The sequence below is a fragment of the Sorex araneus genome, chromosome 9, assembly GCF_027595985.1.
Source record: "Sorex araneus isolate mSorAra2 chromosome 9, mSorAra2.pri, whole genome shotgun sequence".
Lineage (NCBI taxonomy): Eukaryota > Metazoa > Chordata > Mammalia > Eulipotyphla > Soricidae > Sorex > Sorex araneus.
The window spans coordinates 62,347,928-62,375,792 of record NC_073310.1 but is presented as its reverse complement, the minus strand read 5'-3'; the positions used below and the strand labels follow the sequence as shown (position 1 = coordinate 62,375,792).

The following is a 27,865-nucleotide window of genomic DNA, read 5'->3' as shown; positions in this document are numbered from 1 at the left end:
TAATATTTTCTGTGCCTGAAGAAGAGATCTCATTCGTCCTTAACTGCACATTTATAGATGCCAACATATGTACTCTAAGGACAGAATTTTAGGAAGAGAATGTTTCACTTATAGGATCAGTGCTTATTCTTAACGCTTGCTTTCTCAAAGAACTTTACCACAAAACCTCTATGACTGCTATTCCGTAGCCTCAGAGGTATTTTACACATTCATCTGAACTCACAGTAATAGTATGTCCTGGAGGGGCTTCTAACAGCCAAGAGCAGTGGGTCAAACTGTCGTAAGGGGCTGGATAGTTGGGACTTGTGATCACTCCACTCTCCCCTATCTGGATTCCACCACAGTCTGAAATGAGATGAGTAAAATTTGAAATTAACACAGAAGGAAATAAACCCGCCAAAACAAAGAAATATTCATGTTTATCATCTGTATGATTGCAACTTATATTATCCTTCTTTAACAATTAAAATGGGCATGTGTTTCCATATTAAAGACTGAGCAATTTAGAAGTAAAAAGTAAAAAGGGTAAATACATGAAATTGAGTAAAAGCTAAGTTCAGCTCTCCGGGGATTGGAAATGGTGTTGGATAAGGGGATGCACGGGGTTCTGCTTTGAGAAGACAGGTTCAAGCTCAGTACAAAAGGGGAAAAGAAGGCAATCTGGACTATAAATGAAGAGGAATTAGATGTGAGTGCAACTGAAATTAAAAAACAGAATGAGAAAAAGAGAACCCTGCCCTTCTTGAAAAAAGGGATTCCAGACTAGGCCAGTGGAAACAAACATCAACTTGAGGACTATAATCAGAACCATAACACAGTTCTAGGCTGTTCACTAATAAGCACATGTGTCTGGACTCAGCAATCATACATTAGCATAGCAAGCTGAGAAACAGATTCATTTCCAAAGCATAGCATGGTCTGCTGTTCAATGCAAATACTGCTTCCTGAAGCCTGACACTTTTCTTCCATTTAATCAAGATAAACCAGCTGGGGAGATGAGTGAATGAGCCAGATAATCTCATTCTTCCAACCAACCATTTGGTTAGAATGCTAAGAAATATTAGAAAAACTATAACCAAGACCTATTTTAATTCATAGTCAAAGCGAAAGGGAAGAAAGAAATTTCTGAAAGTCTATAAACAATAGGTATACTCCTTGGCCAAGGTTGATCTCAGGCTGATAGTGTGTTGTTCTGTGAGGCTCGGTTTAGGGCCTGAGGGTTTGATGACCCGGAAGAAGAGCCCTGTGACCTTAGACTCTAGGACAGAAGAGCTGGAAGTGAGACTTGTCAGTGACATTGGAACCAAACTGTGCTGCCATGTTGGTATAAAAAGAACTAGAAAAACAGTCCGACTGGCTGGTGACCATACGGGGTGCCAGGGATTGAACCCGGGCGGGCCATGTGCAAGGCAATGCCAGATCTGCTGTACTTCACCCTACCCTCAGGCTGAATTTTCAACTACCAACTAGATGTCACACAGGGAAACCTAACACTAAAAGTCATCTAGGAATGTAGTGTGTTTAAAACCAAATCACGACCCAATAGGTTTTATCCTAGAGATGAGAGAATTGCTTAAAATGAGAAAGATCCCTAATTTATCATATTAACATGCTCAAGAAGAAAACTAGCATCTATCATATAAATGGAAAGCCAATTGGTGAAAAATATACCCATTTACAACAAAAAATAATACCCAAAATACAAAAACAGAAAGACAAGTTATTTCATGGAAACTTTCGTTGGTTTTTGGGCCACACACAGAGCTTAGTCCTCACTCTGAACTCAGGAATCACTCTTGGCAGTACTCAGGGATATGTATACCAGGGATTGAACTCTGGTCAGCCATATGCAAGGCAAATGCCCTACCCACAAAAGAATATATTGTCTTTAATCTGATGAAAGGTGTTTATTGAAAACTTAGGAATAAACAAAATACACAAAATACACAATGAAGGGTCACAGACATTCACATAAGAAATAAGCTGTTGGGCCTGAGCATAGTACAGTGGGGAGGGTGCTTGCCTTGCATGTGGTCTACCTGGATTCAATCCTCAATACTGCATATGATACCCTGAACCTTGCCAGGAGTGATCCTTGAGCACTGCTGGGTGCAGCCCCCAAACAAAACCAAACCCAAACAAAACAATCCAAAAGACAAAGATGCTATAGCCTTCCCATTCGATGTTTGAAGATTGTCTTCATTAGTGAAATAAAGAAAAATAGATTTAAAAATACCATTAACAGAAAATATACTTGTTTACATAGAAAAGCTAAGGTAATTAGAAGATGAACGACTAAAACAAATAAAAGCATAGCAAGTTCTGTAGGCTAAAGATCAATGTATAATACATCCTAGATGTCCTCAACCACCAATTAGAAAATGTAATTTAGAGTGTCTCTTTGACCTTAGCAACAAGACAAATACCTACCTAGGAAAAAACCTTTTAAAAGAAGTGAGATCTTTGTGGGAAATATTACTTTATTGATAGAGTTTGAACATATGATCCATCAGCCCTTACCTGTGAATAAGTACCCCGCATGGAATCCGATATGCTCCACTTGCTCGTTGGTGACAAAGCGTATCCAGACCTGTGGGTAGGGGGTCACCAGCGGGACTGCTGGCTTTGATGGCCCACAAAATTTCCACATCAGAGGCCCATCGGCATTTCCTGGACAAAATAATAGGCCCAGGTAAAATGACTCACCATAGCCATGCTGCCGGACCTGGGGCCAGGCTGTTTCGCCCACCCTGCCTCAAGGCACCCAGCCTCGGCAGCCGAAAACATCCAGAACTCAACCTCCGCCATGCTCATGGCCCTCTGCACACGCTTGGGCCGAGCCTCACCCATGAGTGAATCTATTCCTGGTATCGCATACTTCACACCACTCATACTTCAAGAGTAGCACAGTACATTTGATGAGACTTAAAGCAGAAGGCAACCAAACTTAGAGGGAAATATATCTTTACAGATATATATATGCATATATATATATATAAAATGAACACTAGGCTCAATCCTTAACAACATATTAGTGAATATTAGTGATCTCTTATAGAAGGGCGTAATGCCCCCCCTGGGTGAAACACAACAATCTTTTCACACTGTCCTCTAAGGAAAGTTTTTGGGAGCATTTTCAGTGGTTTATTCAGGATGGAGACACCCAAAATGTGGTGGGAAGGTGTTCGAATATTAAATGTAACCAAATATTGTGAACTACTTTACACAAATAAAATTAAATTAAAAGAATAAATGATAGGCCCAGTTATTCTGCAAAAATACAGTTAACAAATTCAATAGAAATGGGGAATTTCAAGCTGTTTACTAAGATACACTGAAACTCTGATTTAGGAGTGGCTGCTTCACGAAGTCTCCTCAATTGCTCTCGACCCAAACCTTTACTTTATAAAACTTGGGGCTCTTTCTTGATGACACTTGGTATTTCCATAGTTATTTTGGCATATTTCAACAAAGACACAAACAAGTTTTAAAATGTTTGGATGCACTCTTCCATTTGAATTTGAAGCACCTAACAGGTGATTGAAGAGTTGTCGTTTGTATTGTGAAAGGCAGTGCAGTGTCGTGGTTTGTGGTTTGTGGACCGGACTTGAAAGGAACAAGATAGAAGCCTCTTTTTCTCTCCTTAATGTCTCATTTTACTTTTTAAAAAAATTAGTTTTACTTAGAAATATGCATGCCATTCAAATCGCTCATTTGTTTCTTTTTGTTTGTTTCATTTATTTATTTTCAAAGTTGTTCATGATGATTGGTTACAGACATTCAATATTCCAACACAAGTCTCACCACCATTGCACCTTCCTACCATTGTTATTTCAAATTTTTCCAGCCACCCATTAAGTCCGGGTTGGAGCGATAGTACAGCAGATTTGCCTTGCATGAGACCAACCCAGGTTTGATTCCTCCACCTCTCTTGGAGAGCCCGGGAAGCTACCGAGAGAGTATCTCGCCTGCACAGCAGAGCCTGGCAAGCTACCCATGGCGTATTGGATATGCCAAAAACAGTAACAAGTCTCACAATGGAGACGTTACTGGTGTCTGTTCGAGCAAATCGATGAACAATGGAATGACAGTGCTACAGTGCACTCTTTCATAGGGTAATAAATACCAATAGTCACAAAATATATCAACATAAAGTGAACAGTTTAATGATTAACATTTAAAAGGTTTTTTCATTGTTTGTAATCATCAACCAAATGGACAGGATAGTCTTGTCATCAGGTCAAAAAGGATCAGATTTGGGGTGGTTTTGCTTTTTTTTTTTTTTTTTTAATGGAAGGGACACATCTGGTGAGACTCTGCCCAGCAGTACAGGCTAACCCAGCACTCAACCTGGCGGTACTCAGCACAAAAGTGCTGATGCTCCACGGACATGTGGGGGATTGATGGGCGTTGTGCATTGTTGGGAATGAACTCAGAGCATCACACATGCTAGGCTTGTGCTCTACCACTTGAATCACATCCCAGCCCTTCACCTGAGTATTTTTCTGAAGGTTACTTTTCCCAGTCATTTGGGTCAGCTTCAAGAGCGCCGACTGAATGCATAGCGTCTGCCTTCTATTTATTGATAACTGATCTCATGAGTCAAGTCAGTATAGTTCTTTAACTTTTAAATGAGGGAGTATGAGTCAGAAGGAGAGGAACAGACATAGAATGGCTGCATTCATCTGTAGGACATAAAATAACAGTGCTTGAGACAGTACTTGAGAAGTTTCTCTTCAAGAACAGTAGAAACAAGGGCAGGAGGCTTGGTCCATGGTTGGAAGCCTGGTTGGTCCATGGTTGGAAGCCTGCCTCAAGGGCTGGGGGAGAAGGCATTTGCGATACAGAAGGGACCACTCTGACAATGATGGTCGGAGGGATCCCTCTAGATGGAAGCTGTGTGCTGAAAGTGGGTAAAGGACCAAACATGATGGCCTTTCAGTACTGTATTGCAAACTATAATGTCCCAAAGTATAGAAAGAGTAAGAAGGAAAGTGCCTGCCATAGAATGAGAGACTAACACCCAAGAATAGTAGAGATAAATACCAGGAGGATTACTCCACAGCTTAGAAGCTGGCCTCGCCTGCTGGGAGAAAAGGCAGAAAAGGCAGCTCAGATAGAGAAGGAATCAATAAGTAAAGGGTGCTAGGAGGGCCCGTTCGGGATGGGAGATGCAGGCTGAAAGTAGAATATAGACCGAACATGATGGCCACTCAATACCTCTAATTGCAAACTACAAGACCCAAAAGGAGGGAGAGAGAGAGAGAGAGAGAGAGAGAGAGAGAGAGAGAGAGAGAGAGAGAGAGAGAGAGAGGAGAGAGAGAGAGAGAGGAGAGAGAGAGAGAGAGGAGAGAGAGAGAGAGAAAGAGAGAGACAGTAAAGGGGAATGCCCTGCCACAGAGTCAGGGCGTGGTGGAAGGGCCGGGGTGGGGGTGGTGGGACTGATGATGGGACCATTGGTGGTGGAAAATGGGCACTGGTGGAGGGATGGGTACTCGATCATTGTACGACTGAAATGCAAGCACAAAAGTTTGTAAGTCTGTAACTGTACTTCATGGTGATTCACTAATAAAAGCTTTAATTAAAAAGTAATAATAAATTAAAAAAAAGAAAGTGCCTGCCATAGAGGCAGGCGGGGGTGGGGTGGGGGTGGCAGGAAGGATACTGTGGACATTGGTGGTGGACATGTGGAGGGATGGGTGTCCGAACATTGTGTGACTGAAACCTAATCATGAAAGCTTTGCAACTGTGTACCTCACGGTGATTCAATTTTTAAAAAATTTAATAATAAAAAAAAGGAAATAGATTCCACTTAACTGATTACAATCTTACCTACAAGGGTTGTGCTTGTCCTCTAAAACAGTGGCTTTGAACCAAGTGGAGGAAGTGAATCACACAGAGAACATTCTCCAACTACAACTGGCGCCCTCTGCCTGAGTCTGCTGGGCTCCAAGGCCCCAGCAGCCCAGGCCCCTCGCCTACTAAGCCTGCTTATCTGTGAGCAGACTTTCCTTCTTGAAAGTTCTGTCCTCCAGCTTCTCCAAGTTTGCATTCAGTTTCCATGGCTACCCCGGAACACGGTCTACTGATTCTGTTCCTTCCTGCTGCTGTCAGCCTGCTTTGGTTCATATTTTGTGAAGACACAGGACTTGCACCTCAGACACCAGGGATGATAGCAAGAATATTCTCTACTCCTACTGTTCTGCTTTTAGACCAGAAAAAGGGTGTCACTACGATGGTGGAAGAAACTGGCTCAATAGTTGATGCCTTTACTATATGAAATAGCTAAAATAGATTCATCTTCCATGAGAAGCTGTTTATCATCATCATCATCATCATCATTAGGCTTTTGGGGTCACACCCAGCAATACTCAGGGGTTACTCCTGGTTTAGCACTTAGGAATTACTCCTGGTGGTGCTCAGGGGAACATATGAGATGCTGGATATAACCTTACCCGCTATACTATCACTGTTTCTGCTGACCCCAAAGACAAAGGGATGGCTTTAAGATAATCCTTCAAGTAGCTCCCACCTGCTACTTCCTCAAGTTCATGTTAAATCCTTGTCTAGACTTCTCAGACCTAAGGAGATTTCCACAGCCTCTTTGTGAATCCTGAAGATTCAGGAAACCACCAAGATATCCTAATTGTGGTATGTTCCAGCATCAGTAAGAGGAATCAGGAGTCAACAGATGGTACTTCAAGAGACCAACTGAACTCATGCAGGGGGCAGGGACAAACTGGAATTCCTTCACAGCTAAGACCACACCCTCTGCTTCACCTGGGCAAATTGGAGGAGGGCAGGTTGAGTTTCCCTCCCCACCCCAGCAGAACCCCAGCAACAGAAAACCCCAGAACCCAACTGCCGCCATGCTCATAGCCACTCTCCACAGACTCGGACGAGCCTCACCTATGAGGGAACCTGCAGAGAAACCCAGATATGTGGGACCCGTGACTGAGAACTCCAAGTTTGCTCAAATCAGGACTGGGCTTCCTCCCCCCATCTCCTTCATTTATCAGTAGTTTGGCAGTCACACCCACAAACTGCCCCTGCGACCATATAATCTTATCAACAAGATCCAGACTCTGAAATAAAGCTCCCGGAAGATAGCAACATAGGCCACACCCATGAGTGTATCTGCTCTATAATCATATTCTGTATCACTGTCACTGTATCACTGTCATCCTGTTGCTCATCAATTTGTTCGAGTGGGCACCAGTAACATGTCCATTGTGAGACTTGTTGTTACTGTTTTTGGCATATCGAATACACCCCGGGTAGCTTGCCAGGTTCTGCCATGTGGGCGAGATACTCTCAGTAGCTTGCTGGGCTCTCTGGGAGGGGCGGAGGAATTGAACCCAGGTCGACTGTGTGCAAGGCAAACGCCCTACCACTGTGCTATTGCTCCAACCCAATCATATTCTAAATTTCAGAATTCCCGGAGTGCAGCCTCTCATACTCTACCCCACTGACGTACCAAGAGCAGCACACATTTGTTTGGGTTTAACATACATGTTTGTAATCTCTTATAGAAGGGCTTCATGGCTCCAGGGTGAAATCCAACCATCTTCACACACTTCTCTTATGGTGGTGAGAAGGTGCACCGGTGGTGGGATTGGTGTTTGAATATTAACTGTGATGAATTCTTGTGAACAACTTTATAAAAATAAAATAAAATTTTACAAAAAGGACTCACTCCCTCTGGGAAACAGCATCTGTCTGCAAAGAGCGATTCATCTCACTCATGGTTCACAGGGTATGTTACCCTCAGCTCTGCTCACACAGAATTATGGCTCTGTGTGAGTAAGTTTCCTTAGGATCCTCAATGAATAGCACAGACATTTAGCATCCTTCACTGCTGGTGGACTCTGCATACATGGACTAAGGTAGGTAAATGTGAGAGCATTTCTTGATTGAACTCACCCACTCGAAATTCGAGGAAATCAAAGTGACAATCTTGATGGCTCTCCAGGTAAAACGTCTCAAAGTAGATGTAAATGGATGAGTTTCCCGGATTGGGGTTGCTGAGTGTCCACTCACAGTTTAAGTTTCTGGAATAATTACTCACTCCATTGTAGCCAGGAGAGGTAAAATTTCCTCCCAGGGAATTTGTAAGAGTCCCGCCACACACTGAGAAAACAAAAGGCCACAGACAAATTAGTAAGATCTGTGCCATTGCCCAAAACACAAGCAGTGCAGGAATAGTGATCAGAAAACCAGCAGGAATGTTTGTGTCCCATTGATCTATTGAGATGACAGCAAGGCGATGGGTGGAGGGCCGCCCTAGGAATGCAAGCTGTGGAGGAACTTTCCATTTATTTTTTAAAGAAAAGTTGTGCAAAAGCACATAAAATTTCTGGATTTCCCTGTAGAAAAAATTAGGCAGTGAGATTTGAGCAGACATTAATATCTTCTAATGTTGGCATATTTTCATTAATATCTAATTTAGAGAATACCTAAATATAATGGGGATCTTCTTCATCTTCTTTTATTTGGGCAGGCACACCCAGCTGTGCTCAGAGCTTTTTTCCCCACTGGCTCTGGGCTAAGGAATCACACTTGATACAGCTTAGGGGGCCTTACGGGGTACTGGAGATGGAAGCTGGCTTGGCCGATGTGAGGTAAGTGCCCTCCTGCCCTACTACCTCTGCAGCCTGTGACGGGAGCTTGGTCAGCAGTTTTCCACGTGCTTCAAGAATTTAATTGGCTCAAACAGGAAACATAACATTGGGATGTTTGTGCATTTGCCCTAATAAAGGAATGGATGTGCCTTCTGTGAAGGAGACAACAGAGGGATCTGGTGATTGTCGCAGTGCCAGGGGTTACAGGGTGGTTTCTCATGCAGGAGTCAGATTCTGCGACCTGACCAACTTTGCATCTTCATGCCTGTGTGTTGGACCCAGGCCCAGAAGACTGAGACTCTCCAGATTGCCTGAGCGCCACTGGGGAGGTTCACCTCAAAAGAGAGTTTTTTCAAGAACCCAACATACCTTGCAGTTATTCTCTAAGCTTAAGGTTATAAGAGTAGAATAATATAATTATAACAAACTAATGCTTAATCTTATAATTATTCAGTTATAAGGAGGTGTAAGATTCTGTGACCCTTGAAGAGGCTGAAGACAAAGCCATGAAAATGGGGGGATTTCTGGCTCACGGATGCAGATGGAGGAAGGCATCTGCACAGGTTTGGGAAGGGGGGAATGTGAACAGCTGAATGTGAAAACTGAACAGCTGAATCCAGCTGTTTGATCCAGGTCAGCGGGAGTGGCGACCAAGAGGAAGTTGTGAGGCTGAGGCAGGATGGCCTCTAGCTTCTGACTCAGTGCTCTTTCCCAGCCCCGAGCGTGGGTTGTCTGTCTGCTTCTCCACGGGGCCGCAGAGGGCATCTGCTCCGGCCAGGCACGTTGACGCCTCATCCCACCTTACCCGCATCTTCGCTGGACGTGTAGGAGGCGAGGAAGCCTCCATAGGGTCTGGACCCGTCCGTGAAAAACACGACTCTCATGGTGTTTCCTGAAGCCCTGATCTCGCCACTTGCGTTCACGCTGCTGCACAGTTCTGCCAGCCGTGGGGAGTTTCTCTGAAGGCCATTGAACACCTGTGGGCAAGAGAGTTAAACCTTGAAACCAGAAGTTCCCAAACTTAGGCGACCTCCTGCCTCCTATTCCGAAAGCAACAAAACAAAAGCCACTCAGCCACTCATTGAAGCTGACAAACGGAAAACATCCGCGCCCCCATCTCACCCCACGGCTGCTGCTGCCCCCCACCTCAGCTCCCCCGGGAGCCTAGGATGGGAAACTGATGAGTGACAGGGCGGCTTCTGGGAGATGCTCTTCTTGGGGCAGACATGCTTCTTTCCACGGAGACCCTCAACCCAACTTAACACACTGAGCTGAGGTCACAGGGTCACCCCGGGCATATTTTGTGGCCTCGGGGTCATTCCACTCGAACCAGAGTCCTGCCCTCCTGCCAGGTGGTGACAAATGAAACGCTGCCGCCGAGAGCCACTGGAAGTGCACTCTAAATGTAAAGTAGGCATGCCCCCGCCATTACCTCCTGGGTCACGGAGGCCGAGGATCGGCCGGGCCGTGGTTCTGAACAACACTTCCGGACCTCTGAGAGTGCTAATCAAGGCTTGGAACTCAGTCCAGAGAGTTGAAGTATCACCTAAGTTATTTTGAAATGCTTTTACAAGAAATTTTTAAAAATCTATCTTTGTATATCCCTTTACCTACGTTCAACACTCAGTTCTTGTCCAGAGTGATCATTTCCAGCTATTATTCTCCCACTGGCCCCTTCTCTATTCTGTCTGCCCTTTGCCCACATGCACTTGTGGCAGCTTCCACCCATTGACCAGTGCTCCTGGCCTTGGTTATTAGGTTCATGATAACCTTTCATATGTGTATTGCAAACCATAATGCCCCAAAGGAGAGAGAGGGGGGCGGGGAGAGAGAGAGACAGACAGAGACAGAGAGATATTGAGAGAGATAAGAGACAGAGACAGAGAAGAAAAGTGTCTGCCACAGAGGTGGGGGTGGGGTGGGGAGGGAAACTGAGGTCACTGGTGATGGGAAATGTGCACTGGTGAAGGGATGGGTGTTGGAACATTATATGACTTAAACCAAGTCATGAACAACCTAGTAACTGTGTATCTCACTGTGATTCAATTAAAAAATAAATAAATAAAAATGTAAAAATCTCTCTTGCGTCAATCTGGTGGTGCTTTTCTAATGACTTACAGATCCAATACAGGGCTTTTGAGGAAGGCCCCTGGATGGAAGCTCATCAGATTTAGTTCCCACCTCGAAGTCACACAGATAGAAAGCTTGTCCAGTTGGAGTACTCCTCCAATTCTCTAGCATTGCCAACCACAAATCAGTCAATTTAAAAAGTCATTCATAAATAAATCTCAAAAGTGATCAACAAGCTGCACAGATGCCTTCAACCCCCACACCAGGCTGAGTCTCATATCTGGGGCACCCTGGCGGTAGGCAGGTGAGCCCATGAGCCCCGGCAGCTGAAAACCCACACTCCAATTGGCCGCCATGCTCACAGCCGATCTCCACAGGCTCGGGACAAGCCTCATCCGTGAATGAATCTGTTGAAAAACTCAGGCATGCAGGTTTCGTGACCGAAATCTCCAGGGTCTCACAAGGTTGGGAATAGGCGACCTCCCCCCACCCCCCTGTTCTTCCAGGAGCCTGGCAGTCACGCCATGAACTGCCTCAGGTACCATATAAGCTTATTAACCCGCCATGATCCAGAGACTCACAAATAAATCTCAGAAGAGATCAGCAAGCTGCAGAGATGCTTCTCCAACCAAAAATTTTAACTTCAGCTGAGTCACCCCAAATTCCTAGAGTGTGCAGACAAATTCCAAACTCTACACCACTGATATACCAGAAGCAGCACACCACATTGGATGGGATGTAAAGTAGAAGGCAACCAATCTTGACTGAGAAAATAGTAACACATAAAGCTTTTTTTTTTTTTTTTAAGCCATTAGGGCAAAGACAGGCTTGAGTTTTAGAATGGAAACTCACATGAGAAGTGAAGCAGGGGTCACTTGTGGAGGGGCCTCCAGACAGAGTCAAAGGGTTCAGGGGGAGTGGACTGTGAGGGTCATAGGCTATGCAGTGGTCAGAAAGGAGACCAGGAGGGCTGAGGAAAAGAGGTTTTCCTCGTTCTGAGGAAAAGAGGAAGGGGTTGAGATAAGACACAACAGGAGGCGGGAAGAGGAGATTGAGTAAGGACTAGCAACCATTCCAAGGATCTGTGACCTTCCTCTCAGTTAGAGGAGAGACTCTTCAGCTATTGGAGGCATGTGTTGATTTAGCTTAAACCCACAACACTGGCTGCAATGTTGAGAATGCAGGAAAATGGGGAGGTAGGAAGACCAGTTGGAAGGTATTAGAAGAATTCTGAGTGGTGATGGTGGCGATAGTGGATTTGATGAGAAGTAATTAGCTTCTAGATATTCTATATTCCGGGTAAGATGCAGCCTGTGAGATTTCTTTTGGATATAATAGAGGGTGTAAGGGAAAAGACTCCAAGACAGACACTGGAATTTTTGACCTGAGCAACCAGAGAATTGAAATGATTAGTTATTGAGATTAAAAGAAAAGAAAGTAAGGGTCAGATGGGTGGGGAAATATACTATTAATCTTCAGTCAACCAGGATAGCACATACTCAGGTTGGCATTCCACGTTTCACTGATGGAAATCATTCGTTTTCTTAAGGGAAGCTAAGAAAACTGAGGGAATATTTCAAAGCACTGGAGCTCGACAGCCTTCAGTACCTCTGGCAGAGACCAGAGTTAAGTCAGACAGCTCATCTGCTTAAATCTTTTGGTGACTTTTTTTTCTGAGTCTGTTCCATTCAACTACAAGTTGCTCATAAGCTTTGCTCTGTTCTCCCAATTTTGCTATTTCTATGATGACTTGCTCTTAAAATGTATCCTGCGTAGGACCCTCATGTTGGAGTCACTGTCACTGTCACTGTCATCCCGTTGCTCATTGATTTGTTCGAGCGGGCACCAGTAACGTCTCTCATTGTGAGGTTTATTGTTACTGTTTTTGGCATATCCAATACGCACGGGTAGCTTGCCAGGCTCTGCCGAGGGCGCGATACGCTCGGTAGCTTGCCGGGCTCTCCGAGAAGGGCGGAGGAATCAACACGGGTCTGCCTTGTGAAAGGCGAATGCCCTACTGCTGTGGAGTCACGGGTGATAATTTTTGACAATAGCTCTGACAATTATTTCAGCAGGCAGTTATGATTTTGTTCTAGCCACAATATTTGGCACTTTCCTCAGAGGTGATTGCATGTGTGGGACTATCTGTGACTCAGTTTTCTACCTATGATTTATGACCGATAAACTCCTCAAAGTTTGAAGGAACATTTGCTGCTCCAATTTTGTAATATGTGACCCCCTCACTCCCCGACTACACAAGACACTTACCGTCACACGCTCATTGTCACAGGAAGGATGAGCTCCCAGCCTCAGGTTGTCAAAAGTGAGGGTGATCTGCCTCCCTTCCTGCCCGGCGATTCTCCACTCGCAGGTGCGGGAGTGAGGATTCGGGTTTGGATAGTTGGGAGAGGAAAACGTTCCAAGAGGGCCCCGCAGGTCCCCACCACACGCTAAAAGGGGAGAATCAAAAACAAAAGCAGAAAGCTTCCAATCCAATCCAGATCATTTCTGTTTTTTGAAAACAGGACTTTTGGTTATCTCCCTCGACTAGATCATTGCTCTTGTTTGCCACCGTATGCATGCGAGGACTTACAGAGGCCATTTGCCATCGGTGATCACTTCCTGTCTTTAATCTTTAATATTTAATCTTAGCTCCCTGGGATATTAGTTCACTGGCAGAATTTTATCCTCATGGCCCAAGAAATATGAGACTCATAAATGCAAGTAATCGTGTCAGAAAAATGTGAATGTCAAAGAATGATTTCATTTTTTTCTTCAGCCAAGATCGTTATCCCAACCTGAGCGGGTTAGGGAATTTGGAACCCAATTCTGTGTAGCTCTTGGCCTAACAGGCTGGCTTCCCTGAGAGGCCTATTGAGGTACAACTCTGAATTCCTTATTTCTTGCACTGTTCTGGTTCCTGTTCTTTATGATGGTGATTATTTCACGTATTAGTGTGACTGGAAAATGTGGACTCAAGTGTGGGTCCAGGAAGATGAGTGAAATGTCCCCCCATTGTTGTAACACCAGTGTCTCACCTGGTGTCTGTCCTCTGTAAGTGCTCAGGAGTAGGACTATGTGGGAGTTTCTATAGGTGTTGTGTATACTTGAATGAATCAATGAGTTTACCTTCCAGGCTAGATGCAAACCGCAGCCTGAATCCAGGGGCGGTCCGAGAGTCATCTGTGACAAACCGAACCAGGGCCACGTTGCCAGCCGTGTCAATGCTCTCAGGAATGACGTTTCCACAGAATTTACCCAGCGAATTTCCTGTAAGAGTCAGTCATTACGTGTTTGGGCGTGGGTGGCTGATTTCACTTAACCTCTGCTTGAGGTATGCAGCGTGTGTGAAGAGATCAGACAAAGACAAGACTCTGGTACGAAGAAACAGGAACCTCTGTCAAGCGCAGCAGAACAAACATGACCAAAAATGCAGGAAAGTTAGAACAGAAACTGTAAGCACTGAGCACAAGGACGCCTCTCCATGGCGTGGAGGGTTTGCGTATCTGGTAAAAGGAACGGTACCGGGCAAGAGAGGACTAGGGTTTCCCACGTTCTTCTCGGGATGTGTTGCCCTCCCCTCTCTGACCCGACAGGAAGGCGCTCTCACGGCCGTCTGAGCCCCGGAGCGTCTTCACAGGAAGAGCTATCTCCCCAGTGCATGTGCGTATCTCTCCTCATGTGACCGTGGGGAGAAGTGAAAGAATGACATCTAGGACTTCGGATGGCCCATGTTTGTGGGGTGCAAGGCTGGCACGTCCAGAATGACTGGATGCGCATATTTCTGCAAATAACAGGCATCGTTTCACCTTTCTTGGAAGGACTCTTCAGAAGCTGCTGCCCCGAGAATACACATTTCACTAACCTGAGGTACTGCCTTCCCAGATCTCCACAAAGTCTTTCTCACAGTCAGAGGACTCCTGGACGTTAAAATCTTCAAAGTGGATGGTGAGATAGTGTCCCGGGGGACCTTGGAGGTGCCATTCACAGAATAAATGGTCCGTGTATGGCAGCGTTGGATATCCAATGCTCTCAATCACACCACTCTGCCCCGTCACGGTTCCCCCGCATGGTGCTGAAAATAATAATAATAATATATATTTTTTTACTTTTCAATATACCAACACACTTGAAAACTTCTAAGTGCCAAGTGAATATCAAATGAAGTTTTAAATATTCAAAAGTGTCTAATTAGTACATCCCTTATTATTTATATCTACTATAAGTCTGTAGAGAAATTATACTCCAGTTCAATCTAAAGATAAGGCTAGAGAGATACTATAAGGTGCTTGCCTCACACACAGTAGACCCATGATCCCCCAAACTCCGCCGGGAGTGACTCCCGAGCACAGAACCAGGAATAAACCTTGAGCACCACTGGGTATGACCCCAAAACAATAACAAAAATGAAATGGAATATTAAAAGACTATTGAAGGGCACATTTTATAACATTTCATTAAACCTTCAGGATGCATTGCAAGAGCATGTAGGTGGCAAGTAGGTCTTATTTCAAGAACCCACCAACAGATTGACAAGACCTGCCGGGTGCCCTGTACAGGTGATCTGAAGACTGAGCTCTTCCTGGCTAAAATGGCTACAGTGATCGGTGAATGGCACGTCCCATTCCCAGTTTAATTATCAAAGGAACTTACTGGAGTAACTGGCATCTAAGGACCTTGAAAACTATAATTCGATTTTTTTTTATCAGCTGGATGCAAAAGATTGAATTATATGTACTTTGCTTCAAGCTACATAATGACCCACATAGGTTAAATATAGCTACAAGTTGGGTTTCTGGTTTGGGGCTGTATTGAATGTTTAGCTAATGTTGAGACCTACGAGATACTAATTTCTATGTAATTGTCATCTGATTATGGTAAATCTTCAATGCGAGAGCTTCCTGCTCATTGCTAAAGCAGGAAATCAAAACACTGAGGAGAGGAACTTCCTTTTTATCCAGTGATTGACTTTGCACAGAAGAACGGGGGTAGGGGGCGGGGTGAGTTCCATTATCTATTAATAGTAATGAATCAAAAGTGATTATTCTAAATTGAAATTTTACTATTTAAATTTTACTATTTCAAGTGTTATTTCTATTTTATAAGAGGAACAAACGACGACTTGATTGAACTGAATGTGGTTGTCAGTGGGAAAAACAAAAAAGCATTCCAGTTTATTATGGACAGGCTTTAAAGTGGAAGTTAAAGTATAAAAAATTAAAACTGATGAATGACTGTGATTTTTAAACATGCATATTTCTTACTCATCCCTATGATTTAAATAAATTATTAAGGGAGGCAGGCATGAAGATATCTTTTAAAATGGTGTTTTGTGGATAAAGAAGTTATGATATATATTATAAACAATGGAGTAATATGTAGCTAAGAGAAAAAAATGAAATCTTCCAATTCACTGAAGTGTGGATGGAGGCAAGTGATGTGTGACCCCCAAAGTGCTTCCTGGTGGCTTCTCTGTGGGATCCCAGCTCTCGGGGGGGGGGGGGGGGCAGGAGGCAGTGCCCTGCTGGGCTGGGCTCGGGCACTCGCTGCAGGCAGAGGGCAGCTCTTGTCACTCATCAGTCTTAGTTATGAGGCCCCCAGTCCATGCCAGGGGCTTGGGTGGGTTGTTTTTGTTCACTGAAGTATCTCTCACGGCAGAGCCTGGCAAGCTCCCCGTGGGGTATCCAATATGCCAAAAACAGTAACAGGAAGTCTCACAATGGAGACGTTACTGGTGCCCGCTCAGCAAATCAATGAACAACAGGATGACAGTGCGACAGTGCAGACAGTGGATGGAAGTGGAGGTCACATATGTCAGAGGGAGCAGCACCTCGCTTCTCTGTGGCATGGAGAGAAATAGGACAAGAGAAGGGACAGTAGGGAAGGGTGCCAACGCTTGGCCTTAGATTACAAAAGCAAGATTAGCAAAACAGGGGTAGAGGTGGGAGGGCGAGGATGAGGTGGGGGACAGGAGATGAAGTCAGGTCCTGGGTGAAGGGTTCGACACTGGTGGAGATCAGGTGGGAACTGTGTGCAGCAGCAGCATAGGCAGGATGAAGGGGAGTAGCTCTGCTCACTGTGGCTTCATCTATGAAACGGAAACAGAGTGTGTTAGACTTTAGTACTGCACGCACTGATCAATACTCTCCTCACAGAAGACAGAAAGGCTGATGCCTGGGCTGGGGGACATCGCTCAAAGGGCAGCTGTGTGTGCTGGAGGCACGGGTCCCTTGGTCAAAGTGCGAGGGTGGCCCTGGGCGAGCTACAACACAACACAACACAACACAATACAACACAACACAACACAGCAGCCGTTACCTATGGAATACTTGGCTTTGAACCCCACGTGTGGGCGGCTGTTGTCAGACCGGAACCTCACGTACAGCACCTCTCCAGAGGACAGCTGGCCACTGGGGAGAGTGTCCCCACAGAGTCTGGAAAGCAGGGGTGCGTCCGACACAGCTCCGTCTCTCAGCTCGAGGTAGCTGGATGTACAGCTGAAGGGGGGAGGGGATTTCTGGTTAGCAGGGTCATTCCGTTTCATCTACGCAGGTATATTCAGATATCAAAGACTTCGCTGATTTCCTGCAATATTGTTTGATCATCAGTTTTCAGCAAGAACACCAGAGCAGCTTCAGGGCTGTTGAGGGATGTGGCATATCCTCCCCCCCTCCTGCCCTCCCCCCTCCCCCTTCCCCCCCCCTCCCCGCCAATCCTCATCCACACTTTAGCTACTGGCTCCAAGAGACAGGTTTGCTATGTACCGCCCTGAGGAATATTTCCTGCTTTCTACATTCTCTCTTAGTTTGACAGAAAGAGGTGTCATTCTCAAGTTTATCGCTGGAAATTACAACAAGCCAGGTATTTTGTTTTACCTGATGAGATGACACATTTCACCTGACTAAGAGGAGTTCGCTCTTGACAGGCCTGTGTCTTGAGCTCTCGGAGAGCTTCAGGCAGAATTTTCCGCGTGCATCAAACATGGCACATATTAACTCAATATTTCTTGAAAAAGAATCAATCTGCCAATTAGCATTGAGTGAGTGGGAATATTTATGCAGCAGCCCGGGAAAAGTAAGCAACAGCTCTCGAATATACCACTCAAGGACTGTACATCTATGTACGGTTTTGGTATACAACGAGAAAAATAGATTGGTCGGTCCAGGTCTCAATCCCTTAACACATGAAGACAGACCCTCTGCTTAGTAGCCCTTAAGGAATTCTTCTAAATGAGATACTGGAGAAGGGTCCTGTCCTTGCTTGGTGACCTCAAGTGTCACATAACACATTTCTATTTGTTGAACAGATATCATTTCTGACATTGAGTGTGAAGCCGGGCAAATAAATCATCGTCGACCCGTGACACTATTTTTCCGGCTGGAGGAAGAACAGGTAACATAAATCTCAAACGCCCCGGGAGGCCGCACCTTGGGTCACACAGGACAATATCTATGTACATAATCTGCTTGCAGATGGAAGAGTGGCTGGTGACAATGATTTAAGGGACCAGACAGCCAACATTTCCCTTTTTCCAGCCCTGCGCATTTTAGGCAGCACCGTCAGAGAAAACAAGAAAGAAATCATTCCGAGAGATGACAGCGAGGGCGTACTGACTCCGGGTAGGACACAGATTTCAGCGGAGGTGACCTACTTGGGTGTGACTTCAATACCGAATTGATCTTCAAACTGCAGCTTGATGAGCTTCCCAGGAGGAGCGGCGATGAGCCAGATGCAATCAGCGTGCTGGGGATAATTGTTGGGGTGGTTGGGGGAGGTCACGTAGCCCGAAGATTGCACGTCGTGGATGTAGAGATTGCCTCCACAGGCTGGCGGGAGGGAGGGAGGGAGGGTTAAAGCAATCTCCGGTCTGGAGAGAGGGGTGCTGCCAACCACCGCAATCACTTTTGTCCAAAGCAAGGTTGCCTGCATTTCCAATACCCATTGTCTTTAACCTGAAGCTTTCTGCATTTTCTCCTCCAGCAAATAAAGTCTGAATTTGCTAGTGGAAACTGTTAACAAGCTTGTGTGTGTGTTTTGAAGCAGCCAAATCATATCTACTCACTGGCAACTTAACTTTTTCTATCTCTAAAAAAAAATTTGTTTTAATTGAATCACAGTGAGATACACAGTTACAAGGTTGTTCGTGATTGGGTTTTAGTTATATAATGTTTTCTTCACCAGTGTACATTTCCCACCTCCACAATTCCCCATTTCCCTCCCACCTCCCTCTGTGACAGGCATTTCTCTCTCTCTCTCTCTCTCTCTCTCTCTCTCTCTCTCTCTTTCTCTCTCTTGCACTCTTGCAAGGGGCTAGCTGGAGAGCATCTGGAACCCTAACAGGGCACCCACCACCTTGGTAAGTGGGCCAAGGTGCTCCCACGGTAGCTGCCTGCCCACAGCATCATTGAGTGGAATGATGCAGAGTTGTGATCTTGATGCTTAAAAAAGTCTAAGAGATATATACTTGTACAGCTCTGTGGGCATTCACTTATCATATTTCCCCAGGATTTGGCTGTTTCTGAATAACCAGCATGAAGGGCAAAAGAGCCTATGCTTTTTTTGCAAGAAGACAAATAAGCTACTTATATTTAATTAAAAGACCAAAAGTGTTACATAAAATTACCTCTAGTGGGCTGGGGAACAGTGGTTGGGACACAGTGCCTGGCCTACACCTGGCCTGGGTGCTATCCCTGGCACCACATGGTACCCCATGCATTGCCAAGTGCATCCCTGGGCACTTCTGAGCACTTCCTGGGGCCCCCGGGTGTGCCCAGCACCTCAAAGCCAGTGTGCCAGAGCATTCTCAGACACTGCAATGAAGGATCGTGTGGCTGACGGAGAGTCACTGGGGGGGAGGGGCAGAGCCTCCTGAGCATGCCCTGGGAGGTCCCAAAGGGTTTTAGAAATAAACAGAATAAATTTCAAAATGCTGCGATTAATGAGCACCCCCCTCCCCACCATCCTTCAGCCCCATGTGGTCACAGCCTGCATTCCGCCATGATCGCAGCCATCTGGAGCTGACCCTCCTCGTTCCGCCCTGAGCTCTCCCCAGGGCCACTCTCCCCAGTCCCATGCAGCCGCCTGAGCTCCCCTGTGGGGAGAAAGCAGAAGGAGCCGGAGGAGAAGCCCCCCAGCGTGCCGCCCCTCATCCCACCCTCACCACAGTCCTCCGCAGCCTTCCTTCTTCCTCTTCTCTGTCACCTTCCTTTTGCCCATGGATCATCCCATGTGTCCAAACCCGTCACCAACCCTCAGTTGAGTCCTTCCTCCCCTTCTCCTCATTCTCCCTCACTTGTCCACCGTCCCTCAGGCACGCTTGTCCAGAACCCCGTCACCTCGCCTTTGTAACTTGAACATGTCTCTTCTGGGGCTGCGACACTGAGCGTGGTTGGCCACATTCTGTTTCTTCTCCACCTGGTCCCTTCCCTTCTGGGACACTCAGCTCTCCACCTTTGTCTTTCAGCTCAACACCCTTCCCTCGGTCTTTCCTTATTTTAGGATGTTTTTTCCTGGGTTTCTGGAGGCAACTCCACACCCCAAGGAATTCCTCCAGAAAATTCCTAACTTACTGTCTTGATTTAGAGTCATCCAGAGAAGCTACTCCTAAAAAAGTCGCTCTGCAGTCACTTCCAGAGTTGTTCAGGGGAGTGTGTGGTGTTAAATAATTTAACCTGACCCTCAGAGCCATCTTCATAGCCCTCTTGTCTTCCTGATCTAAATAATTTTTTGATCAATGTTATTCATCTGTGGATGGGAGCAATAGCACAGTAGGTAGGGCATTTGTCTTGCATGTGGCCGACCCTGGTTTGATTCCTCCGTCCCTCTTGGAGAACCCGGCAAGCTATTGAGATTATCCCACCCATACAGCAGAGCCTGGCAAGTTCCCTGTGGTGTATTCGATATGCTAAAAACAGTAACAAGTCTCACAATGGAGACGTTACTGGTGCCCACTCGAGCAAATCAATGAACGACGGGACGACAGTACTACAGTGCTACAGTTATTCATCCGTATATATGAAATAATAATTCTATGACTATAATTAAAAACTATAACTAGAGCCCACCGCCGAGATGTGATCCCGGGGGCCGCACGCATGTGCGGCCTCTCCGCAGCTGCACAAGCGTGAATCCAGACCCAGCAAAACCTCTTTCGGCGTGGGCAACTCCTCGCAGAATGTCTCCAGCCTGAGAACTAAGCCTCGGCCCCGTGCCCGCCCAGGAGGGGAAAGGTATTTCTCTCTCTCGCCTCTTTCTCTCCGGGGATGAAGGGCGCAGTGGCCGCCATATTAAGACGACCACAGATTGGGTTTTCAAGCCTGCGATTATCTAATATCTGGAAGAAATCTCCCTGGACTTCTTGTTAAAGTACAGAAATTCAAAACCTTATTTGTCTTCACAGTAGGTCTGAATCTAGTGGGGTACTCCTAACAACAATAGTGAGGTTTGTGTTGAAATATTGAATGTAACCAAAGTAAACAGAATGTAAAATGAAACTTATCAGTTACAAGGTAGGGGGTGGGGGGGCGGGATGGGAGGTGTACTGTGTGGGTTTTTTTTTTTTTTTGGTGGTGGTATATGGGCATTGGTGAAGGGATGGTTGTTTCAGCATTGTGTAACTGAGACCTAAGCCCGAAAGCATTGTAATCTTCCACACGGTGATTTAATAAAATAAAATTTAAAAAAAAAACTATAACTAGATTGTGTCCACATCCCTCTTTTAGCCCCCAGCCCTGATCCATTAGCCTACTAAACATGACCAATGAGCACAGTTCAGAGTTGGAACCAATCTGCCCAAAACTGATGTGGTGTTGGGTCATTTCTGATTTATTCACCATCCATAATTCTGTACGCGTGGAATAGCACCATTTCCCCTAGCCATCTCCATTGCTTTATTTTTCTCCTTCATTTTATTTATTTACTTTTTTGGAGTGATTCCTGGTATTGAACCCAGGGCCTCACACTGGGAGGCCACATCCCCAGACCTATCCATCATTTATTCCTAATTACATTCTAACATGAAGCTCTGGATTCCATTAATTTGTAGCTGAGCCCTAGACCCAATACAAAGTCTGTCACAAACCAAGTTCTCGATGAGAGCTTGTGGGATCCCTTATGAGCCCATCCTGCCACAGTCCCGGGGTACATCTAAGGCTCTTCCGCTCCCACATCCAGCTGACCTCCACATTGACTCAGTTTCCTACATCTAACCCCTCTCCGTATATCCTTGCTCCTACATACACTTGCCATTGCCTGTGTTGGGACCTAATCACTTTTCCTGAGTGATCTCATGGACCTTTAGTTTTTCCCCTTCCCATGTATTTTCAGGCTACAGATGTTTCTACACATGCAGATGTTTCTAATCTGATCCTTCCACCCCGTCTACACGTTGGGTGAGAATCTCTGGCTGGCTCCGTCTCCTTTTAATCCCCTCCACTCCTTCGTGTGCCCCCACATCTGATGCACTAGAACTCACACCCACTTTTTCTGGCCTGTAGACTTTTCTCCTGTACTTGTGGCTTCTTTCACATCCTTGGCCATGCCTTTATCACCCCAAACTATTGAGCCTTTATTTGATGTCCCCCCTGCTCTTTACTGGTTTATCAACTTCCTTTGAGGGCTTCTTGGACCCTTTGGGCTAGGCTGGGGGGGGGTCTCCTTTAGATGTTCAGAATAGCTGGAACACATTCCTTAGACAGAGACATTCAACAAGTTCTCATGGTGCCATGCATGGCCTGTCTGTCTCCCACTCTGACCTCTGGACAGAGCTGGGTGGCTTGTATGTATGACACACTTTGGAAATTCCTGATTCATTTACTCAGCAGTTAATCAACAGGGTGAGAGGAAAAAAAGGCATCGGAAACAGGGATAGAACTTGCAATCATCATATCGAATAAGTGTCTTGGGAGAGAGAGGATATCGAATTAAGTGAATTTGCTGCAAAAGGAGCCTACCTTAAAGCTGAGAAATGGGAGAGGCAGGGCAGCAGGCGTGGAGGAAAGAGACTGAGCAGCGGTGGGGGAAACGGTTTGGTTGGAGAACAAAGAGAAGCTGCAGTGCCTCTGTAGTTTGCAGTTGCTCAGCAATAACTTTTGAAGTCCAATTCCCTGAAGTCTAATGTCAGAAGTGGAAATATGGAGGTGGGGGGGTTAAAGTCACCACTACTTGTCTGTGAGCAGGGGGGTCGGCAAAGGAATAGAGGAGGCAGAGGGTTAGCAAACAGCCCCTCAGAGCATCTGAACTACCGCTCCATGCTGGCTTTGAAAACGTAAGAGACTGAGTCCATCGCAGGGACAGATGGGGACGCAGAGCCCCCCGGGCTAGTCTCAACTCTGTGCACCAGATCCAAGCACGATTACTCTATAAAGTCAGTCCCGGGCGAAATCTGACCCGCTGAGGTCTCAGTAGCAAACTCAGTGTGAGGAGGGGAAGATGAGAAACTGCAATCGATATAACAAAACCGAAGAACTGTTTTTAAAAGGCTCCTTCCAGGGGTGGGAGCAATAGTACCGCAGGGAGGGTGCTTGCCTCGCACCCTGGCAGCATCTCATACATTGGCCCAAGCACCGCCAGGAGAGATTCCTGAGTGCAGAGCCAGGAGTAAGCCCAGAACATTGCTGGGTGTGGTCCTAAAACCAAAAGTATATCTTAAAATAAAAAAAAAAAATTGAAGGCTCTCCCCAGTTGTCAGAGCTGGCGGCACAGCCGCTGCGGTCATGGAATTTACTTGTAGCAGATGTGTCAGCTTGCAGAGGCCTATTTCTTCTTCTTCCCCCAAATAAAGAAATTATGCTGACTTTTAAAATTTTTATATACTGAAGCACATTTGATAAAACATATGGTTTCACTTAGATTAATATAGTTTGAAATATAGTTAGAAATCTGAGATTGAAGTCAGTGGATTATCCTGAAATCCATATTACTTCATGTGGAAAGGCAAGCAAAATCAGTCTCACACATATAATCAAACATTATATAAAATAAACATCACAAAATTTACCCTTTACATAGTAGGATAAATATAATTGTAATGTAGTGAATTAACTAAAATCACTACTCTAAGATACAATTCAATGGATAATAATTGGACCAAAGATTATGTCTTTACTTGAAGTATAGCAAATGATTCCAAAATGATATAATTGTTCATCTTATCATGTTTATATATATATATGGGAACTTATAATTAAACATTTTATAATGGAGAGAAAAGGAATTTCAGACAAATGGAAAGATAAGGAATTTCAGAGGAATATATTATGAGGAAATTCACCTTTTTTCACTCTTTATATGTGGTCTGAAAAAAAACTAAACCTCATTCTTATTATCTGTAGAAAAGGAATTAAAATATATTATTTATATATTTATATCTCTATATAGATATTCCTTGAGAAAGCCAATGCAATGGAAGTTAAAGGAATCAAGTTTAGAGAAAAGGTTTGGGAAGAGATTATCTTCTTATTAACATTACTGTCCTTAACTCTGAAAAGAAGCCAGATTTTTTTTTTTTTCATCAGCTGAAACAAGAAAGAAGGTGTCATTACAGAAAAAGAGCAAACATTATTTGGGGGAAAATACTTACCTAAACTCTGTGCCTCATATTTGATCTTAAATCCTTGACCTCCATTAGCATGATCAGAAATGAACTGAATAAACATCTGATTGTCAGAGGTGAACAAACTAGATGAAGGGTGATTGCCACAGAAACGGCCGTTTCCCCCCGGGGGTCCCAACGGTGGAGAGGAGATATCAGGCCCATTTCTTAGCTGCAAAGACAAATGAAAACGTGCTTATATTTCTCCCACAGAGAATGACGGAGGGCAAAATTCGTATTGGTGGTGCATGTCCCAGGAGAGAAAAACCATGATTTTGATTTCCGGTTGGAGGGCACAGAGAAAGCAAGACTTACCTCCACGTAATCGCCCTGGCTGCAAGCAGAGTCTGCATTTGGAATCTGGAAGGGCTGATCAAAGTGCACCGCGATGGTCAAACCGCTTTGAACCAGGACGTGCCACGAACAGTTGAGGCTGGGGCTGTAGGTCTCTGGATACTTGGGAGAGGTAATGATCCCTCTGTCTGCGTGTAGATACCCACCACAACCTTCCCGGGAAGAAACAAGGAGGGTTATTTCAAGGACGTTTCCAACTAGAGTTTTATGCTTTCCTACCTCTCTAGAGGATTTTTGAAGTGTAGGCCATAGGAATGGGATTCGAAAGGGACTGCCACCCAAGTCTGAGATTTCAAAGAAATTATTAGCCAACATCAAACTCTTACTATTGGGGAGTTCTTTGTTCTCTTATTATTATGCTAAGTAAGCAACAGAGACAAATTGCTTACAGGGAGTTTATGTGAGACATAGGGAAGGCAATGCATAAACCCACATGTCATAGCTGCAGGGTGAGACCAAGGACGATGGCCAGAGGGAAGGAGAATGGTGCCACACTGTTTGGGAGGTTAGAGAAGGGCCAGTAGTCAGGGTAATAGAGCAGAAGGAAACGAGGGAGCGAGCCTCCGGCCTGCAGAGATGAGCATGCGCATCCGGAAATCAGTATACTGATGTTCAGAGGTACTGCGTGGAGGTGGCGCTCAGCAACTGTACTGCAGACCATAATGCTCAAAAGGAGATAGAGCACGAGAGACAGGCTGGGTGGAGAGGGGCGGCAGGACATACGGGGGATATTGGTGGTGGTAAATGTACACTGGTGGAGGGATGGGTGTTGGAACATTGCATGAATGAAACCCAATCACAAAAGCTTTGTAACTGTGTATCCCACAGTGACTCAATTTAAAAATAATAATAATAAAGGTACTGCATGGAAGGCAGAAAGGGTGCGACAGAACGAGAGGTCAATCAGGTCCAAGGCATACAACAAAAGGAGCAGTTTTCAGTTGAATAAGAAGAGGAAGACATTGAAGGGTTCTCAACAACATGATCTGATGCAAAATATAAAGAGAATCATCATATTCGATTCCTAGACTGTCGAGGGACAGGAGGCAGGAAAAAGCAGAATCACAGTGTCCATGAAAGGTTTATTACTGAGTCCTTGGGGAGATGACAGATGCCTGGTCCAGGATGGCAGCAATGGGAAAGGTGAGAAGGAATCAGAATCTAATCATAGTGTAAAGGCAGACCATTGTGATTTGTGAACAATAAGGTGTGAAAACACAAGACTTTAGCTCAGAAAGACACTGAGATTTCCGGGCTGAATAAGGAGACATTAATAAGAAGAATATTTCCCATGGACTAAACCTGAGAAGAAAATGGAACAAACTGCTTGGGGGTATCTGGAAAATGGTGGCAGTCACTAAGCATACACAGTGTGAGATGTCACACACACACATATTTGGAGAGTGAAAGGTTTTTGACTTGAGAAAAGGGAGTGAGTAGAACAGGAAAAAAATATTGTCAGTTGGGTTAAAAGAGTTCACACAACTAGTTACATCACAGAGGTAGATATGGATTTGTCTCTTCTGAAAGTCTGCTCTCTTACACCCAACACCAGGCAATGAGCCACCCTGAAGTGTGAGAAGGAAGGTTAATCTTTGATTCTTCCCCATTCTACAAAGGCATACCTAATGGAGGAGGAAATATTAGCGTTGACATTGAAATTCAGAGTTGAGGTCATTAAGTTCATTATTACATTCACTAGCCAAGAACTGGAAAGTCTTTTGACAAGTTACCTACTATGGATTACTCCTTCCAGTCTCTCTGGAACTTAGGGTTATTGTTGAGTTCCACCTTTCATTAAGTTTTAGAAAAGAGATCTTTTCTATCATACTACACGGGACATCCTTCCTAAGAGTGCTCATGTTCTCTGAATCATCAGATTCATATTTCAAGAGCAACAAACTCTTTCTGCTAATGTTGAAGTGAATTATTTCAACCTGGAGATTTATAGTGATATCTTCTCTATGACTTTCCCTGGTTATTTCTTAGATTGAAGATAACTGACGTACAGTTCCATGGTTGTGTGATGGATGTACACTGTCTTCTAGTTATACATCTAGCTTTTGGAGAGAGTGAAAAATGTTTCCTAGGTCTTACTCGAGTGCACACTATGAATATGGCTCACCCGGAAAACTGAACCAAGAAGACTCTTGTATAACCAAATTTTGTGGGGGTGGGGAGTGGGGGGATGTTCAGGACTCAGAACCTGACAGAAGGATATACAGATGTTGGGTAGAGATGCTGGTGACTGAAGTCTAATCTGTGTCCTGGCACAGAAAAATGAGCAGAGTAGATTAGTAAGAGAGAACGAGATCGGTTGAGAACGGGAAAAATGATTTGAACACATTACTCTTGTGAACAGATGCGTTAAAGCCAGCTCTGGAGACACTCATGTCCGACACGAAGCGGATCAGCATGTACTCCCCAGTAGACCGGATGGGGCCGGGGAGATCTCTGCCACAGACAACTGCCAGCTGGGGGGCCAAGTAACTGTCTCCTGTGAACAAAGATCACACATCAGGGAGAGAATGCAGTGACTCAAGACTCTCCATCACCGGCATCTGCAGTGCACCCAAAGCAACTCACAGTTTTCTTAGAACATCAAAAGGGGTTTCTCAAGCCCCAGGACCCTCTAGGCTCACAACATACAAGTTCAAGTTTCCAGTCAGGTCCTCAGACTTTCCCTTTATGCTTTTTAATGAAGACATCCTTGCCAGCTCTCAGTGCTCCTGACACTCGGGCGGCCAGAGCACAAGCAGCAGGAATCATGAAGCACAAGGGCAGTTACCTGTGTCCGAAACGAATCTGAATTCAAAACTACTCTGGTCGCTGCAGGTTGGGTTTATTTATTTATTTACTTAATGTCTTTTAATTGAATCCCTGTGAGTTGCAATGCTTTTATGATTGAGTTTCTGTCATACAATGATCGAACACCCATGCCTCCACCAGTGCACATTTCCCAGCACCAATGCTCCCAGCATCCCTCCCGCCACCCCAACCCCCACCCCGCACCCAGCCTGCCTCTGTGGCAGGCACTTTCCCTCTTACTCTCTCTCTACTTTGGGGCATTGTGGTTTGCAATACAGATACGGAGAGGCCATCACGTTTGGTCCTTGGTCCACTTTCAGCACACATCTCCCATCCGAGCGATCCCTCCAACCACCATTGACTTAGTGGTCCCTTCTCTATCCCAACTGCCCTCTCCCCCAGCACTTGAGGCCGGCTTCCA

At 45.1% G+C, this 27,865-nt stretch overlaps 1 protein-coding gene across 1 annotated transcript in view; it reads right to left on the bottom strand.

The window, feature by feature from the left end:
- CUBN (cubilin) overlaps window positions 1-27,865 on the bottom strand; it is a 271,581-nt gene that overhangs the window by 58,107 nt on the left and 185,609 nt on the right. The window contains exons 41-52 of the mRNA XM_004605343.2: window positions 26,987-27,133; window positions 24,598-24,788; window positions 24,271-24,454; window positions 18,343-18,517; window positions 17,010-17,188; window positions 14,557-14,766; window positions 13,821-13,961; window positions 12,960-13,141; window positions 9,427-9,598; window positions 7,924-8,130; window positions 2,521-2,670; window positions 224-345 (exon numbers count right to left, since the gene is read on the bottom strand). Of these exons, the coding sequence (XP_004605400.2) occupies window positions 224-345; window positions 2,521-2,670; window positions 7,924-8,130; window positions 9,427-9,598; window positions 12,960-13,141; window positions 13,821-13,961; window positions 14,557-14,766; window positions 17,010-17,188; window positions 18,343-18,517; window positions 24,271-24,454; window positions 24,598-24,788; window positions 26,987-27,133 (2,060 nt within the window). The remainder of the gene's footprint in view (window positions 1-223; window positions 346-2,520; window positions 2,671-7,923; window positions 8,131-9,426; window positions 9,599-12,959; window positions 13,142-13,820; window positions 13,962-14,556; window positions 14,767-17,009; window positions 17,189-18,342; window positions 18,518-24,270; window positions 24,455-24,597; window positions 24,789-26,986; window positions 27,134-27,865) is intronic.